Here is a 16,668-nt window from a genome sequence, read left to right as displayed (position 1 = left end):
GAATGTTTAAATGAAGCAACACAAAATCAGATGTGTCTCGACAGATTTTATTCCTTTTTTTTTGCCTCCCTCCCAACCAACGGTTCATTTACATTTTCCTGCAGGGACGAGTCATGACACCGAGCTCCCACATTTAGTCGTGAAGCCTGCCATTTGCTCAGTCAGCACATTTCTTGCAGAAATTCTTCACACTCAGGCTCTCCTTTCTGCCGCCAGTTGTCTAATTATGTCTGTGGTTTACAACAAAGGCATGTCTGCGCAGGTTGACACCAGCCTCAGCAGGGCTGCAGTTAAATGATCGACCCGGGGGAACTCAAGAATATAGGAACTATACTTATAGAGCTTTATTTGTTTTAATAATGCTTTGAAAAAAACAACACAGTAAACAGACATGGTTCAAGCTTTTTTTTATTCTAGACTTGACAAATAACCAAGTCAGACAGTGCAGAAGTTACTTATATACACATAGTTAATCGTGTATAGCGCAAATTATGACAAAGGAACTCCTAAATGTACGTATTAGCAACCCTGGTGAAGATGTGTGAAAAAGCATTAAATTACATGAAATTAAAACCTATTTATCAAAGTAGCACAATCCCACAATGAGCAGTTTAGGTAAAGCCAACCTTTAATTTGAGTGCATTTATTCAGAGGAGGAAAAAAATCCATCATCTAATGACCAATAATTGTGTCCAATGGAGCATTTCTGTGCTGATTTGGTCCTGTTGCGAATCATGATCATAGTAAAAAAAAAAAAGACCCAATGGCCACCCGCTCTTTCCTGTCTTGGAGTATAAAGAGAAATAGACCTCTATGTCATACCAGATTTAGCTAAACATACAGTTTAATTGCTAATCAAAAGGTTTTTAGATACTATGACCAACATAAACAGCAACAGTATAAAGTATGTGTTTAAAACATTTAATAACATTCAATTTATATATGCTTGATTCCCCCAAGCTGAATAAATAAACTTAAACTAAACAACTGTTTTCCACATCTCTAGCAGGGCGCCAGTGTGTGTGTGGCGGGCGCTCTATAGCTAAACCTTGAGGTCAAGTTTAGTTTGGCTGAAATGATGCAGCCTTGAGGCATTCACAAATAAAAATCCCTCTCTCTTGTTCCTTTTTGCCCAAAAAAAAAAAATAAAAAATTAAATGGCTGAGTGATTTGGATAAAATGCAACACAAACAACTCCACAACGTAATCTGTGAATCACTGACATACAGAAGGATGAACAACCTCGCCTGCCGCTGTGCAGGGGTTACTCTGTTTTGCTTCTTCAGGCAAAGACGGACTCCACACCTGTTACGCCGAAAAACACCTGCGCGTTTTTTTCATGCGGCTTTTCAGCGGGCCGCGGAGGGGCGGCGGACGAGGTTTACGGACCTTCTGCGTCGTCCCTGCCGACGGGAAACTCTGCTATCTCCTTGGCGATGCGTTCAGCTATCGTCCTGCTGCTGGCAGCAATCAGCCGGCGAGACATCAGATCGAACGGCCCACCTGGTTGAGGGAGGGAGAGAAATAAAAAGAATCACTTTTCCCCCCAATGTTGCAAGCCATTAAATGATCCAAAAAGTACTAAATCTGAAAGCAATAAATAAATCATCATTAAATAAAGTTGTATGTTAAATGAGGAATACGGGTGTTCTGTCTTAAAAAAAAAAAAGATAAAACTGGACAATTTTTTTTTTTTGGTTTGTTTTGAATTGGTGCAGGAACCTTGATTCCTTTACTCTTTAGCCGTTATGTTACAGAAAAGTCCAAAACGTAGTTTTTGTGTGTGTGTGTGTGTGTGTGTGTGTAAAGTGTGATGGAATAAAGTTTCGGTTCAATCTGCTGGCTTAATGACTTTAATGCCCATTACTAAGGGGGTGGTTTTGTTGTATTTGCATGTTATCTAAGCCATTACAAGGCCTTTGTTGGCAGTAGTATAAAGCTTGGTACTCCACATTACTCCAGACATTTTGAATTGAGAAAGCTTCCTGGAGAGGAAGCGAAACGTCTTCAACTACGGAAAACAAGTCCAGTTGCTTTGTTTTTTTACTTTTTTTGGAATGACCATGACCTGGATGACTGAGAATCTTCACCAGCAGATGGGATAAAGTTCAAATCCATGTCCAATGTGCCCAGTCAGTCGTTTAAATAAAAAATCTACACAAAAGCACTACTGTTATTAAGCATTGTTGGATTTTTGTCCAGTAGAAAATTAAAGATGAGAGAACAAAAAAATCTATAAAATGCTATATTTTTATATATCCAGTGTTGTGTTTTCCACACTTATCCAGATCTGGACAATGCTCCAAGAAAAATGTGATGTTTCTCCTCACTGTACAGGAACCCCGGTATAAAGACCAGATGTTTGTTTTTTTTTGTCCCAATATTTAAAAAAACCTGCCCTGAAACGAGGTGTACCTTCTTTTTTACCTCGACTGTACTTGTGAGGACGGACCAAACGGGAGACAAGAATAGAAGAAGACGGTGAAAAACTTTGACAGAAAAAGAAGATCAGGTACTCCGAGGTGACATTTCCCATTCTGCTGAAACCTCAAACACAGCTGTGCTCAGCCGGGGGCGTGTGAATATCCCGACACCTGCTGCTGCCGCCTCACATCTTGACATTTCTGCTCGCATGGAAGGAACACTCAGGGTGTGTGTTGCTGCTTATATAATAGAATGACACTTGGTTGCTCATTCAGGAACAATAATCATCAAAAACATTCCTATGGCATGTTAGGATACATTCAGAAACCATCATGTGATTAATTAGCTTCTTTAGTTTTTTTTTAAAAAAAGAGAGGTGTTAATTTATGGTTATAAGGGAGCACTTAGATCTTGTTGTACCAAGATTGGAGGGGTACAGTTATCTTTTTAATAACTTTGAACGCCTTTTGCCAGTAAGACGAACAGGAAAATCAAAAGGTGAGAATGCTGCGACGCTACGAGCTGCTCGGGGCTCGTGACGGCGCTCCGTTTCCACAGTGACCGGCTGCGTCTGGCTGAGCGCAGAGCAGCGAGAGATTTCCTGCGTCTACGGCTTGGCTGTACATCGCAGCAGGCTCGGCACAGCGCACAGGTCGCTTTCACTTTCCCAAAGAGCAAACCCCTTGATGCACAGCACATGCACTATAGACGGGAGGGCTTTCAGAGTGAAGCGGTGCCTTTAGCCCACAAAGGAGCCGTCTGCAAAAGCTGCCCCCGGCGGGTTGTGGGCTATCAGGGCGTCGCCTCAGAGCGAAACAGACCCCCCAGGCCTTGTTGGAACTACGGGTTTCAGTTTCTAGGTTAGGACATGTAAATTGGTGTGAGGGTCCACCCCTTCTTGTGTGACAGGTTTGCCGTGATTGTCCCTAAAGCATCTGACTGAAAATGTTTTCTAGTCAGCCCGTATCTCCCCGGGGCCGTGGACGCCGTGCCACATTGCGTACCACGCTTGCTTGTTGTGCAACTTTAACCACATCTGGCAGTTTTACAACATGCATTGACAATTCCTGAATCTCTCCCACCTTTCAGCTTCAGAGCCTTGGCGTTATCCTGGACAGCCTTCTCCATCCTCTCCTTCACTTTCCTCATCCGTAACATCACCTGGTTAAGTTACTTTCACCTTTGCAGCATCAAACTCTTCAAGTTCTTTTGCCAAACTGGTCCACAGTCAAGGCAAGGCAAGGTAAATTTATTTATATAGCACAATTCAGTACAGAGACAATGCAAAGTGCTTTACATGATTAAAATATAGGAATAAAAGCAAGTAGGGATAGAATGTAGAAACAAAACAAAAAAAGTCAGCTCCCTGTCACCCAGAAAACCCTCCATAAACTGCAGCCAGTACAAAAGACAGCAGCTTGCATCTACTTCACACCTGTACATTAACTCCACCAGCTCCCTGTTACCTTCAATATGAATCAATCCCATGAACATTAAAGGCCAAACACAACCTTGTCCTTTGGTTAATTTCTGACTTTCATATCTATCCATGTGAATTTTTATTATTTTATTGAGTGCCATGTTTATCCATAGGCTGATTTTAAGGTAGTTATGAATAAAATGTCATATCACAATAAAAGGCGACCACAAATCTGCACGACTGAAATACTGAAGACAACAGGGAATGACTTAAAACTAATTTTGCCTTTGATGTGTTCAAATAAAAAAAAATCATCTATTTCCTAGTTTGACAGAGTTTATAATTTTATCATACAAATGACTATATTAATTTTCATTCAACATGTGACTGCATCTGCAATATTGACCTTTCTGAAGGCCAGACGCTGAGTCAACACTTTACCCAAACCGTCATCGTGGTATTGCGCCATTTCATCACCAACTCTGTATCCATTAGCATTTGTCGACTCATCTGCATTTAAACAAAACACTTTTTTGTGGTTTGGCCGACTGTTCTGTTTTGTACTGGGCAGCAATTCCGTGAGCGCAGAGAGATTAGCGTTCTGTTAACTGTGACATCATCCAGGGAAGACAGATCACCTGCTATTACCATCTAATGTAGAACAGATTACTGGATCAATGTGTGCTTCTGTGCTTTTTGTCTGTCTTGTTGTGTCTCTGCTCTGTCTTCTGTAACCCCCGGTCGGTCGAGGCAGATGACCGTTCATACTGAGCCTGGTTCTGGTTCTGCCGGAGGTTTTTCCTTCCCGCTAATGGGGAGTTTTTCTTTCCGCTGTCGCTCCATGCTTGCTCAGTATGAGGGATTGCTGCAAAGCCATGGACAATGCAGACGACTCTCCCTGTGGCTCTACGCTTCTCCAGGAGTGAATGCTGCTTGTCGGGACTTTGAAGCAATCAACTGGTTCCCTTATATAGGACATTTTTGACCAATCTGTATAATATGATTGATTTTGACTTTGTAAAGTGCATCGAAATGACATGTTTCATGAATTGGTGCTATAAAAATAACATTGAATTGAACTGAATTGAATAAGACGCATGTTTGATACCGACAGTCTTGAAAATGCTCTCTGAACTTCAGCAACTGACTTGATCAGGTAAACGAGAGGTGCGGACATCGTGAGCGCAGGGGTCATTCTCGGCTATAAACGCACATGTGCAACGTTTCTGCTTACACACACGGTCGGCCATGGACACAGGTGACTCGGCTCTGTAGCTGTTTCACAGATAAGGAGGAGACGTAGGAGTATTTGGTGACATGTCACGCACATAAACACATCTGGCAGGTTAAGCTTTTCGCATCACGACCAACAATCTTCCCATTCTGGTCCGTTTCTCTCAGCCAAGCCCGTCTCTATTTAGTCTTAACGCCACCGTCAACGGTCGATATCTCCGACCCTTCTTCAAGAAAAAGCAAGCGCCTTCAAGCTCAATTAGCCTGAGCTAGCGCATCACTCTTCTTCGTGTTTTAAGTAAAAACGTAATAGCGAATCACGAGGAGATCCCTGGTTCATCGCCCGCGTTCATCAGCTAAGTTACTGGAAGCGAGGCAATAAACGCTGACAGATGACGTGGCCACAGGTGGAAATACCACTCGTTAATTTAAGAAGAGTGACAAGCAGCGATGGACACCCTTAACGTGGGAGTTGTTCTCAGATGTTTAAGCCGCTGCACTTCCTGACTTGCTGGTTCACATAAATCCAAAGAAAATCTTAGACCACCACTGCTTTCATTCATGCCATCTGTGGCCAGTTTGAGATGTTCTTCCAAAAGTTAAAATGATGCAACAGCGACAAACCTCAGACTGGCATACGTCTCCTTTGCCAAGACCTGACCTACTCTCTTTCTGATTGGCTAATGTCTCGGCTCTGCCAGTTTTCATTGGCTGAGAGCCGCTTCAGTTCAAAACCTTGAATAAAAAGTCTAAATGGAATCAAATGGATCTAGTTTTCGCTGTCATTTTCCAGTTGACGGAAATCCTACGCAGCGACAGAGAACTTTAACCCATGACCTAAAGTTGTGGGTATGGTAGCTCTGAGGAGGGGTCTGTCTAGGAAAAGCCTGAAGAGGTTTGTAGGCCCTGATAAGGTCATCCTCTGACAATCTCCCCTTGGCTATATTCCAGAAGAGCAAACTGCAGTATTCATCGAGCTTATTGGCCAGGTTACAAAAATTGATCGCCCGCAGAAGGTTTTGGATATCATACAGACAAATCGCTTAGTTAATCTGTAAAAAAGTTGAAATGGTGCCTGTTTTAGGGGAGGGGGGAGTGTTGATGAGGCTCCATAGTAGCGGTGTAGAACCTGCTTAACCACCCAGGAGCAGGGAGGGTTGTCTCTCAGTGACCCACCTGAAATGTCGATGACAACCCCTCCGGCTTCCGTAACGACCGCCGCCCCTCCAGCCATGTCCCAGCAGTGGATGCCCATGTGATAGTAAGCGTCGGCCGAACCGGACGCCACCAGGCACATGTTGATGGCCGCGCTGCCCGGAGAGCGGATCCTGTGGACGGAAACGGGACGTCTTAGTTTCAGCTCTTAGGCTGAAATACGAATGAGCGGCAATCGGGCCGTACAGCAGTTCCTCGGTGTTGCATATTGTTGCTTTTTATATTTTCCTTTTTTTTTTTCTGCTCTCTTTGACGTGAGTCTGCCCTCACCGCTCGCTCTCATTCTGAGAAAACAGTAACAACTTTCACTGTTACAAAAAAAACGGGTAGACGTGCACACGACAACGATGCAGAGGGTGGCGGGCAGCAGCTGACTGATCTTTATCAGGTCAAACGTTTAAAAAGTAAGAGGATAAGCCTATTTATACACATATCCCACTGGGACAACAGGTTCCAGGAGCTTTTCAGGTTATTTAAAGAATGCGCGACAAAACGCTAGAAATCCTTTGTGCGACTGTCGCTGACATTTACCCAACCTTCGGAGAGACACAGAGACTGGTCAGCAATAAAAATGAAAAAAAAAAAAAAAGTCAAACAACTGAGTACCTGGAAGGCAGTAAAAGCATATTTAACAAAATAAGAGCTGCTAATTTTCTATGCACAGAAACGTGCACACCACTGATTGAGTGAGGCGACGCAGTATGGAGGTGTGAACGACTCCTTTTTAACGTTGGCCGTAGTACTTTCTTGCTCTAATTTGGGCTGTTGGTTCGTTAAGTCCTTACGGAGCGATGGATCAAAGCTCAGAAAACGAAAACGTTTTTCACGCCTTTTAGAGCTGAGGAGCCATGTTGAAACCCAAAGAAGAGGAGACATCTAGCGGCATCTACATCTACGATCACCACTGGCAACAAAGTCCAGATTTATTTTGCTGTAGCATGATGTCATGCTGAAAAAAAAAAAAAAAAAAAAAGAAGTTTATTAAGAAATATTTAGTTTTGAAGTTATTACTGACAGCCCCGATGACTCCCAAAAAACTTTGTTTTTTTCTTATTTGTAATTAAATTTATACGTCGGTTTTGCTAAGCCGTTTACAGTGTTTAGAAACATTTTAATTAGTATTCTCATGCTCCAGCCTCCATGTCACGCTGCATGAGGAGTTCAGGAGGCCCAGATTGCTTTGATAGCTGCCTTCAGATCGCCTGCATCGTCGGGTCTGGCGTCTCTCATCTTCCCCTTGACAGTACGGCAGAGATTCTCTGTGAATATTTAGCTTTTTCACGATATTCTAATTTTCTGAGACACTATTTTTGGCCTTTCATTTTCTATTAGCCAAAAATCATCTAAATTACGAGAAAGAAAGGCTTGAAACAACTCCCTGTATGTGTAATAAAGCTACATAATGCATGATTCTCACTTACTGAAAAGAGTGATTAAAGTCGTTTTTCACTTTGTTCTGTTGATGTCATCTTTCCTTTTCCTCTACTCTATTTTTGTCCTTTTCTCCTTTTTAGCATTTTGCCTCATCTTTCCCTCTTCTTTTTTTTTCCTTCTATCTTCCCGTTTTTGTGTCCACTGAACGTAAAACAGTCCCAAAATAATATCGAATAACGTTTTTTTTTTTGCATATATAAATCAAGCGGAGCACTATGGCGAAAGCAGTAAGGCTCCGTTTGTGAAAGTAAAATCTGATGGGCTCTATTTGGCATGAAGACAACGACTTTTAATACTACATTACCAGACAGGACACATAAAAAATACGATACATTATGAATATTTAGCTTTTTCACAATATTCTAATTTTTTGAGACACTATATGGGCTTTCATTTTCTGTTAGCCATAATCATCTAAACTACAAGAGAGAAGGAGGTGAAACAACCCCCTCCATGTGTAATGAATCTACATAATGTATGATTCTCGCTTGCTTAAAAGAGTGATTAAAAATATTTTTTGGCGACATTCTAATCCTTTTAGATGTACCTGGAAGCTTATGACTTTTGGCAACACGTAAATCAGGATACAGATACGTTGGAAATCACCTCATGTTTACTGTGAGGCTTCGCTTTTAAAGCAGATCAGACTCTGCAGGAACTTTAATATTACTCTTCTCCTGGGGTATGACTGCCGCCGTTGACCGTTTCTCCCTGCCGCTCTTGACGATAGGAAAGACAAGAGCAATTGTCTCTGAAAATGCGTCTGGCATGACATGAGGGAGGAATATGTGGGGGGAAAAAAAACACCTTATGCCCACCCTTAGGTATGATGGAGGACGTGCTTATCCTGGGGACCTTGTTAGAGAGTATGGGATCGTTGCCTCTCCGAGATATCAGGACATTTAATTTAAAAAATAAATCGGAGGACTAGAGAAATAAAGATTTGGACATTATCGGGTATTTCAGAAAGATTCTGACGCAAAAGAGAGCTGGCCGTTATATTGAGATTTTAATAATAATAATTATTAATAATTGAACTTTATTGATCTCACAATGGAGAAATTCACTTCTGCATCTTAACCCATCCCCTCAGGGAGCAGTGGGCTGCCACTGTGCGGCGCCTGGGGGTTAAGGGTCTTGCTCAGGGACCCAGAATGGCAGCTTGCGGGAGTTGAACTCAGAACCTCTGGGACCGAAGCTCTGTGCTCTAACCACTCGGCCACCACCACCAAAAAATATCAATATTTTTTTTAAAAAGAGATATAAGGTGAGACTTTATCGTTTATATCGAGATGGTCTAGGTTGCGTCATAGTTATACTTTTATGTACTCCAGTAGGTTATTTTTCTGACGTTTCTCATATTTATCAACAGCTGTTTGTTAAAAAAAAATGTGCCAAATGTGAGACATTTGGGATAAAGCTTTGAATCACAGATGCCTTTTTGTAACAACTTTATAAAAAAGAAACACAGGCATTTAGCCTAATAATACTGAATACTACTTTATACAGCCATAATCCAAAATATCCGGGCAAACTTTTTCCACAGCCATCCCAGACCTGAATCCTTTAAATTAAACGTAAGAGGAGCTGAAGAGACGAGAGCATAAGAGAGGACCCAGGACTGGGTGGTTTAGAGAGACTGCAGAAAGAGGAATTGTCAAATATAGCTCTCTCTTTTAGCTCCGATCTCGTAAAATGTTATAGAAGATTAAGAGCTGTCTCATTGGCAACGGGAGGCTGCATAAAATAGCTGGGCTGCCTTAACAACCGTTGAACCAGGGATTTTATTAACAATTCTTCACCAACGTTGGATTTTTTTTTTTCCCCTCCACTGAATAAATTTGCTCAAATTTAAATAGGATCTTTCTAAAAGGTTCAACGTCACACATCTTTTCAGATCATCGTTACAAGCGGCTGAGACGGCCTCTGCTAAAGCTGGTGGTGTTTGTTTTAAGGTCGCAGCTTGCTTCCGGGCGGATATTTACCCGTGGACAGGAATGGTGAGGATGGTCTTGATGTTGGCCAACATGGTTTGGAAGTGCTCAGGTTCCTTCTTGAAACCCATTTCAGTCAGCACCAAAGACTGGCTTATATCTTAAAAAAAAAAAAAAGAGGGAAACAAGAAAAAGTTCAATAACTCAGTCTCCAAACAAGCTGAATGAATAGTAGATGTCCAGCTCCACCTAGTGGACTGATTTGAAACTGCGACGCCCAAATCCAGCGTCGTCACGGATTCACCTTCCTGTCCGGAGACTTTGATGGGGGCTCCGTTGCAAAAAGCCCCCTTTCCCCTCCGCGCCGTGTACATCTTGTCCTCGACGCAGCTGTAGACGATCCCAAACTCTATCTGAGAGCGGAGGGCGGCGCAGGAGACACACTGATTAAAGCCGTGTGGGAGGAGGGCTAAGAACAGAGCAGCAGCTGCATAACAAGGGGGAACTTCTCCGCATCACTATTCAGAGATTCACAAGGCGACAATGGGGTTAATGTCTATTATAATCAAGAAATCACAGCGGGGGGGGGAATAAACACGGGATTTGCATACATCAAGGCCTACCTCTTTCTTCACGGCGAAGCCGATTGATACAGACACAAAGGGGAACCTGACCCAACAGAAACGTACAATAATAAAACATCCGTTTAATGAACTCCCCACAGGAATCAGGCTCTGAGGGAGGGAGCTTCTATTATCAGTTCAGTTCCATCTAATTATCCCCGAAGACGATCCGAGAGAGGACACCACCCGAGGAAAAAAAAAAAAAGGAAGCTAATTAAAAAGATAAAAATAGTCAAGGAGGAACGGAGATAAAAAAAACAGATTCGGGAGCGGTTTCAGGAGAACTCTACAGCCTGGTTAGCGGTACCTGTGCACAAAGTTGGTGGTGCCGTCGATGGGGTCGATGATCCAGGTGGGGTCGTCGGTGAGAACGCTGGGGGCGCCGGCGGCTACCGACTCCTCGCCGATGAAGCTTTGAGATGAAATTAAAAAAAAAGAGAGAAAGGAAACAGATAAACAAGCAGCAGTTTTGATGTTTCACACACACACCACCTCTCACATCTACAGAAAGAACGACGCCCATCGATGCATCGTGTGTTTCCTCTTCTCTATCATAATGAGAAATATTCAACATGAGGTTTAAGTTCTCAGTAGAACGGACACTGAGAGGGTAGAAGCTTAAATTATGATGCAGCGATTTCTACCCCATCAGTTCTCCACGCTCCTCAAAGTCGGACTGGAATAACTGTGTAACCCGGAAAAGCTTGAGAAACTCTGAGGAGCTGCAGCTATGGCTGTTAGCTTGTTTAACAGGGAGTTTGATAAGGTGTAAGATGAACTTTGTGCACGTTTACACGTGAATTAGTACTTTGAGGGCTTTTTTTTTTACCTTTTGAATAACAACCATTTAGTAAAAGCGTATTCATAGGTTAACGGTTACATTGTTTAGTGAAGTGGTCCCCACTCCTCTTTAAATGAGACCTACCCACCATGTGTAGACAAACGCTGTGTGCCCCAGCAACACTGCAGTGCATATGTGCATGAACGGCAAATAAAAATGAGCATGTGCTTCATTTTTAGCACAACACTGCCAGATTTAAAACAAAACAAAAATCCATTAAAATTCATACCATAACAATTTTGTTTATAAAGCACTTTAAACGGTCACAGGACCAAAGTGCTATAGACAATCATAAGATACGAAATGATCAAACATACGTGGCGTTTTTTTTGATTGATTTCAACTTCATTTAACCAACATTGAACTTTTCACCCAACATTGAACTTTTCACCCAACATTGAACTTTTCATTTTCATATTAATGCCTTTTTTGCACCATTATCTTTGCACTACAAACATGGTTGAACATTCTTCTGCACACTATTTTTTTAACAGTTTTTCTCATTCTTATCGCTGCTGCACTCTATAATGTAATGTTATTTTATTTCAATTGCAGTCAAAATGTTGTTTTGTATGCACTCTTTGCACAAAAAATGACAAAGGTTGTCTAAGTTCAACTTAGAATAATAGGCAGACGTATGTGGGGAAAACAGAATATGATGCAGGTATTCTGAAGGTTTATTGTTCCTTTTGATTATCCTTTTATCTTTCATATGTGAACACTTTGACAAACTCTTTTGCATCAAAGCCCAGGAGGGTTTGGTCCACCAGGTTAGGAACGTAATGTCTTAGGTTGTGTCCCTGTTTGAATAAAATGTATTTGTTTATTTATACGGGTATCGTTGTTGCAAATATTTCATCCGTCCAGCCAGGATTTACAAACATGAAACAAAAAAAGCTACATTTGATCATAATTCGTTGCACGTGTAGATGTGCGATTGGTGTGTAAATGATCTTTTGCGAGAAGCCGGCACATCTAGAACAGCCACTGGAGGCCATGCGGGCTGGCAGCTCTGGTTGAGCAACACGCTGTTGGCCGTTGCCAATGCTGCACACTTAGTCTTTAGTCTCACATTTTCAGTGACACATTTTCTACTGATGACAGTGGGAGGCGCTGCGGTGCTTAGTTAGCTCTTACAGTCGTGTACCCACTGGTTCTAACCACTGAGCTATATAATACACTGGAGTGCTAATCACCGTCTGTTTGAACGAGTCGCTTTGAAGCCACCAGCCGCCATATTGGTACTCCCTATTTCCCCTCAGTAACTAGGGAATATGTGCATCGAATAACGAGGATTTTCTCATGTTCAGGGGGGGCTTAAGACTTTTAAAATGTCAAATGCCATATACTTTTATGTTATGTTCTAAAAATATCAAGTACTGAGAAAGTCATGTGCTGAAATATTTTGCATTTTATTCATTTAAATATATATGTTTAACATTTATAAATATATAAATAACAATATACAAAAACATATATTTACATATGTGTATACATATATACATATATACATACTTATATATACACACATATATATATATATATACTTATATATACACACATATACATATATATATACTTATATATACACACATATACATATACACACATATACATATATATATACTTATATATACACACATATACATATACACACATATACATATATATATATATATATATATATATATATATATATATATATATATATATATATATATATATATATATATTTAATATGAATAACATGTAAAATATTTCAGCATCTAATTTCCTAGTAGTTGATAGTGTTAGTACATCCACTGACTGTAGAATTACCTGTGAAACGTTTTCACACAGCCAGAAAACTGCCTGTTGTTGCAACCAAATCCTGTGGGATTCTGTGAGAGTAGGGAGTAGCAAGATGGCGGCCAGTGACTTCAGTTTTTCGGCAAAATCAGCACTCCAGTGTATTATATAGCTCAGTGGTTCTAACATCTTGTTAGTGTGACATTTGTGCTCCCAATATGCCGGACAATTGCCCGATACGACAACACCCGCTGACTGACTGTTGGATGCATGAAATGCCCGTCGATCCACTCAAGATGCCGCCTCTCACGCCTTCTGGAAGCAGCTGCTCCTCAGCTGGGATGAGAACGCCTCACGTATCACTTCACAGATTTTCCGTGACGCCGGCGTACCTGTGCGTTGGGTAGCGCTCCCTTAGGGACGATATAATGAGCTGCTCCACTTTCTGGTCCGTCTCGGTCACCAGGTCAACCGGCGAGCTCTTCTGCATGACGGCGATGTCCTTCTGGAGCGCCTCGCGGATCATCTGGCGGAAACAAAAACAGTGACTAAAGACGTCTGCTGCTCTAATGAGCCCGATGTGATGCGTGCCGCGGCGACAGATTGTTGGCAGGGGAGTCGGCCACAGACGACAACGGCGTCTGAGCTCTCTGGTTTTAGGAATTTATTCCATCTGGGGTCTAGATCACGTCACTCCTGACTGAAGGAACTGGACTCTGAAAACAGAGTTTGCCAATCCTGGGCCTCAGGATTCAACACGCTTTGAGTTTATTTGAGTTGATGACTGCTGTATGAAATGTGCTCTGGAAATAAAATTGACTTGACAATTCTTATATTAAAATTCTGAACTTTTTTCGCATTTCGAAAGGCCATATTTAATGCCGCCACACAAACATTTTCTGCAAATTTAAAGTGAATGTTTGGAATGTTGTGCTTTCATGCTAAAAAAACCTCTTAAAAAAACATGTGTCTCTGCTCTGTGTTCTGTAACCCCCAGTGGGTCGAGGCAGATGACCGTTCACACTGAGCCTGGTTCTTGTTCTGCTGGAGGTTTTTCCTTCCCGCTAATGGGTGGTTTTTCTTTCCACTGTCGCTTCATGCTTGCTCAGTATGAGGGATTGCTGCAAAGCCATGGTCAATGCAGACGACTCTCCCTGTGGCTCTACGCCTCTCCAGGAGTGAATGCTGCTTGTTGGGACATTGAAGCAATCAACTAGTTCCCTTATATAGGACATTTTTGACAAATCTGTATAATATGATTGATTTTGACTTTGTAAAGTGCCTCGAGATGACATGTTTCATGAATTGGCGCAATATAAATAAAATTGAATTGAATATCTTCTGGCTTTTTAAAACAAACATTCATAAAGAGGAGAGTTTAGGTCTGCTTTAACACAATGTTTCTACCTATGAAACTTTTGTTTCACGCCCCTCCCACCTGCAGCGTTTTGTCGGTGAAATGCTCAATCTTAACCTTAAGTAAAGATCCCAGCAGAGCTCAGCAAACTCCACACGTTTCCATTAAGTGACGGTAGAACAGAAAGGCCTTTTTTTCCTGACATGCTTCCCAGACACCTGGTCGGCATGGAGACGGTGCCTGATGCTGTCAAACACAGGATGACACTCGACTGTAGCTCTTGAACATTTAAGGTTTGGAGGCTTTTTTCCATACCCCTTACCAAACCTCTACATGTGTTGTAACAAACTAAACCCAAGTCTTCCTCTAGCCTTGTTTGTCACAGTTCTGCTTGTTTTAATTTTCTAAAATACTTCCCCTGACAGTCTATATGGGCACTTTCAGGCCAGCGGGCTTTCTCGGAGCCCCTTCCAGACTAATAAGGATCAACACAATGACGGGGCTGCTGACTTCAGCCAAATGTAAACCAACCACAGCATTCTGGCTTAAACTGTTAAGACTATTAATTTTATATTAATGCATTTGTATGGATAGTTTTAATCTAGCTAATATTTTCTTTCCACGTGTCGTTCTATGTTGTAGACCCCGTGTAAGCTGGAGTTAAATTGGACTAAACTTTTCATGTTCTGTGCCACGCAGGACTTGCCTAAATTATTTCAACCAGGTAAATGGCGGAATAATCAGAGAATCTTATGTTACTTTTGTTTTAGAGGTTTGAACTCATTTTCTTAGTATATGGTAGAATTGCCTTTTAAATTGTATGACTTGGGTTAAATGATTGTGGTACGGGCGTCCAAACTGCAGCCGGGGGGGCAATTTAAGGCCCCATGTCAACTTTCTAATGTTTTGAGATGTTTCTGAACTATATGAACATAAAGTTCTTTATTTTGTGATCGTTTCGGCAGCAAAAGTCTCCCAAGCAACATGATGCAGCTACCTTCACCACTGGAGTGGTGTTCTCAGGCTTGCTAGCTCCCCCCTTTTTCAATTTTAGTTTCATCATATTTCCAAAAATAAAGGTCTATATCCCTAAGGGCTTTTGCAGACTATCACCTGACATCTTCAGTCGCTCTAGGAGTAATGACTTCTTCCTTGCTGAGTGACCGTTCAGCCCATGTTGGTTCAGGACTCGTTCCGCTGTGGTGGACACTTTTCACCAGCATCCTCTCCAGGTATTTTGGTTCGTACACACATGTTCATCTCCATCCTGATGATGGCTGGACATTACCATGGTGTATTTTAGTTTAACTTGTATGTAGTTGTTCAAACAGATCAATGGGACACTTTCGAGAACCAGATTTGTGGACCGCGTTAAGAAAATTGTCATTGTATATTTTTATATGCTTTTATATGGTGTATGTAAACATGGGTTTTCTGCTGTACTTTAACAGATATGGCATTTGTATTCTGGTGGTGGTGCTTTCAGGGCACTTTTAAAAAAAAAATCTTTATGGAAAATCTGAGTATCGTTTTGAGAGTAAAACAGCTTTGCTTATTTAAGTCAGTTTATTGGAATAACTTCTGGTAAAATTAATAAACCTGTTTGTGTGCGTGTGTGAGTATGACTTTATTGCCCTGACAAGGAGTTTGCTTACCTTCCCTGCCCGTTTTGTGACATCCAAACAGAAATCCATACATTCCTGCCAAGGATCGCTCATGTTGACACGGAGAGGAGCGGATATATCAACGCGATCTGGAAGATGAAGCGAGGCTTTAATCAATTAAACCAACATCCGGTCCGTCTAGTTAACAACACTTTAAGACAGGAGTCGTAAAACGGATTCGCCGAACTGGTTAGAAACATTTTACAAACAAACAAAAAAATCTAAATGAGGAAAAACATCAGATAGCTTTCAGCTAGCTTGCATAAGCTTTACAGATTTAATGCATAGAAATAGAAGTCGACCAAAATACCGTCAGATAATTTCCCAGGCAGTTGTTTGTTTTGTTTAATTTTCCGCTGTATGAAAAGACCGAAAGTGCGGACACTTGGAAAGAGCTACAGGCTAGAGCTAATTTAACCAACCTGCCGAATGAGGGAAGTAACAAGCCACAACTTGACGTTTAGCCGTGGGTGGCTGGAGCTAAAATGAAACGCGTCATTTCATTGGCTGTTCAAAGGTATCAAACCCTTACTCTCATTGGCGTAAACGATGTGACAGACGTTGACGCACAGCTTAATTTACGTTGCCCTAACACGTCAGGGCATTTGCCATGTTGTGAGTGGCAGGCTCCCTTCAGAAACACGAAAACAGGCGTCTTAAGTTTTTTTTAAATACAACCGCATGTGTTCATTTTATATATACATCAATATATATACTTTTATATTTATATATACA

At 41.5% G+C, this 16,668-nt stretch overlaps 1 protein-coding gene across 2 annotated transcripts; it reads right to left on the bottom strand.

Moving 5' to 3' along the window:
* Positions 1-390: 390 nt before the first annotated feature.
* Positions 391-16,428, bottom strand: LOC105919005 (inositol monophosphatase 1). Of its 2 annotated transcripts, none has more exons than XM_036125312.1 (9): positions 16,356-16,428; positions 15,925-16,022; positions 13,305-13,438; positions 10,591-10,695; positions 10,284-10,329; positions 9,965-10,073; positions 9,712-9,820; positions 6,254-6,405; positions 391-1,503 (listed from the first exon to the last, which is right to left on the bottom strand). In XM_036125312.1, the coding sequence occupies exons 2-9, from the start codon at positions 15,985-15,987 to the stop codon at positions 1,382-1,384; spliced, it is 840 nt and encodes a 279-aa protein (XP_035981205.1). In that variant the 5' UTR covers positions 15,988-16,022; positions 16,356-16,428; the 3' UTR covers positions 391-1,381. The 2 variants fall into 2 exon arrangements, with proteins under 2 accessions (XP_035981205.1, XP_035981204.1); XM_036125311.1 differs by lacking the exon at positions 16,356-16,428 and adding an exon at positions 16,244-16,349.
* Positions 16,429-16,668: the final 240 nt, after the last annotated feature.

This window comes from Fundulus heteroclitus, chromosome 21 (genome assembly GCF_011125445.2).
Source record: "Fundulus heteroclitus isolate FHET01 chromosome 21, MU-UCD_Fhet_4.1, whole genome shotgun sequence".
Classification (NCBI taxonomy): domain Eukaryota; kingdom Metazoa; phylum Chordata; class Actinopteri; order Cyprinodontiformes; family Fundulidae; genus Fundulus; species Fundulus heteroclitus.
The sequence above is the reverse complement of the archived record's forward strand: the minus strand, read 5'-3'. Positions and strand labels throughout refer to the sequence as shown.

Excerpts from the sequence above, each read along its gene's own strand:
- LOC105919005 (XM_036125312.1), bottom strand. The coding sequence starts at position 15,987 with ATGAGCGATCCTTGGCAGGAATGTATGGATTTCTGTTTGGATGTCACA. Across the intron at positions 10,696-13,304 it reads GAGCGCTACCCAACGCACAG|CTTCATCGGCGAGGAGTCGG; the intron begins GTACGCCGGCGT and ends TTCATCTCAAAG. Across the intron at positions 1,504-6,253 it reads GGTTGTCATCGACATTTCAG|GTGGGCCGTTCGATCTGATG; the intron begins GTGGGTCACTGA and ends TCCCTCAACCAG.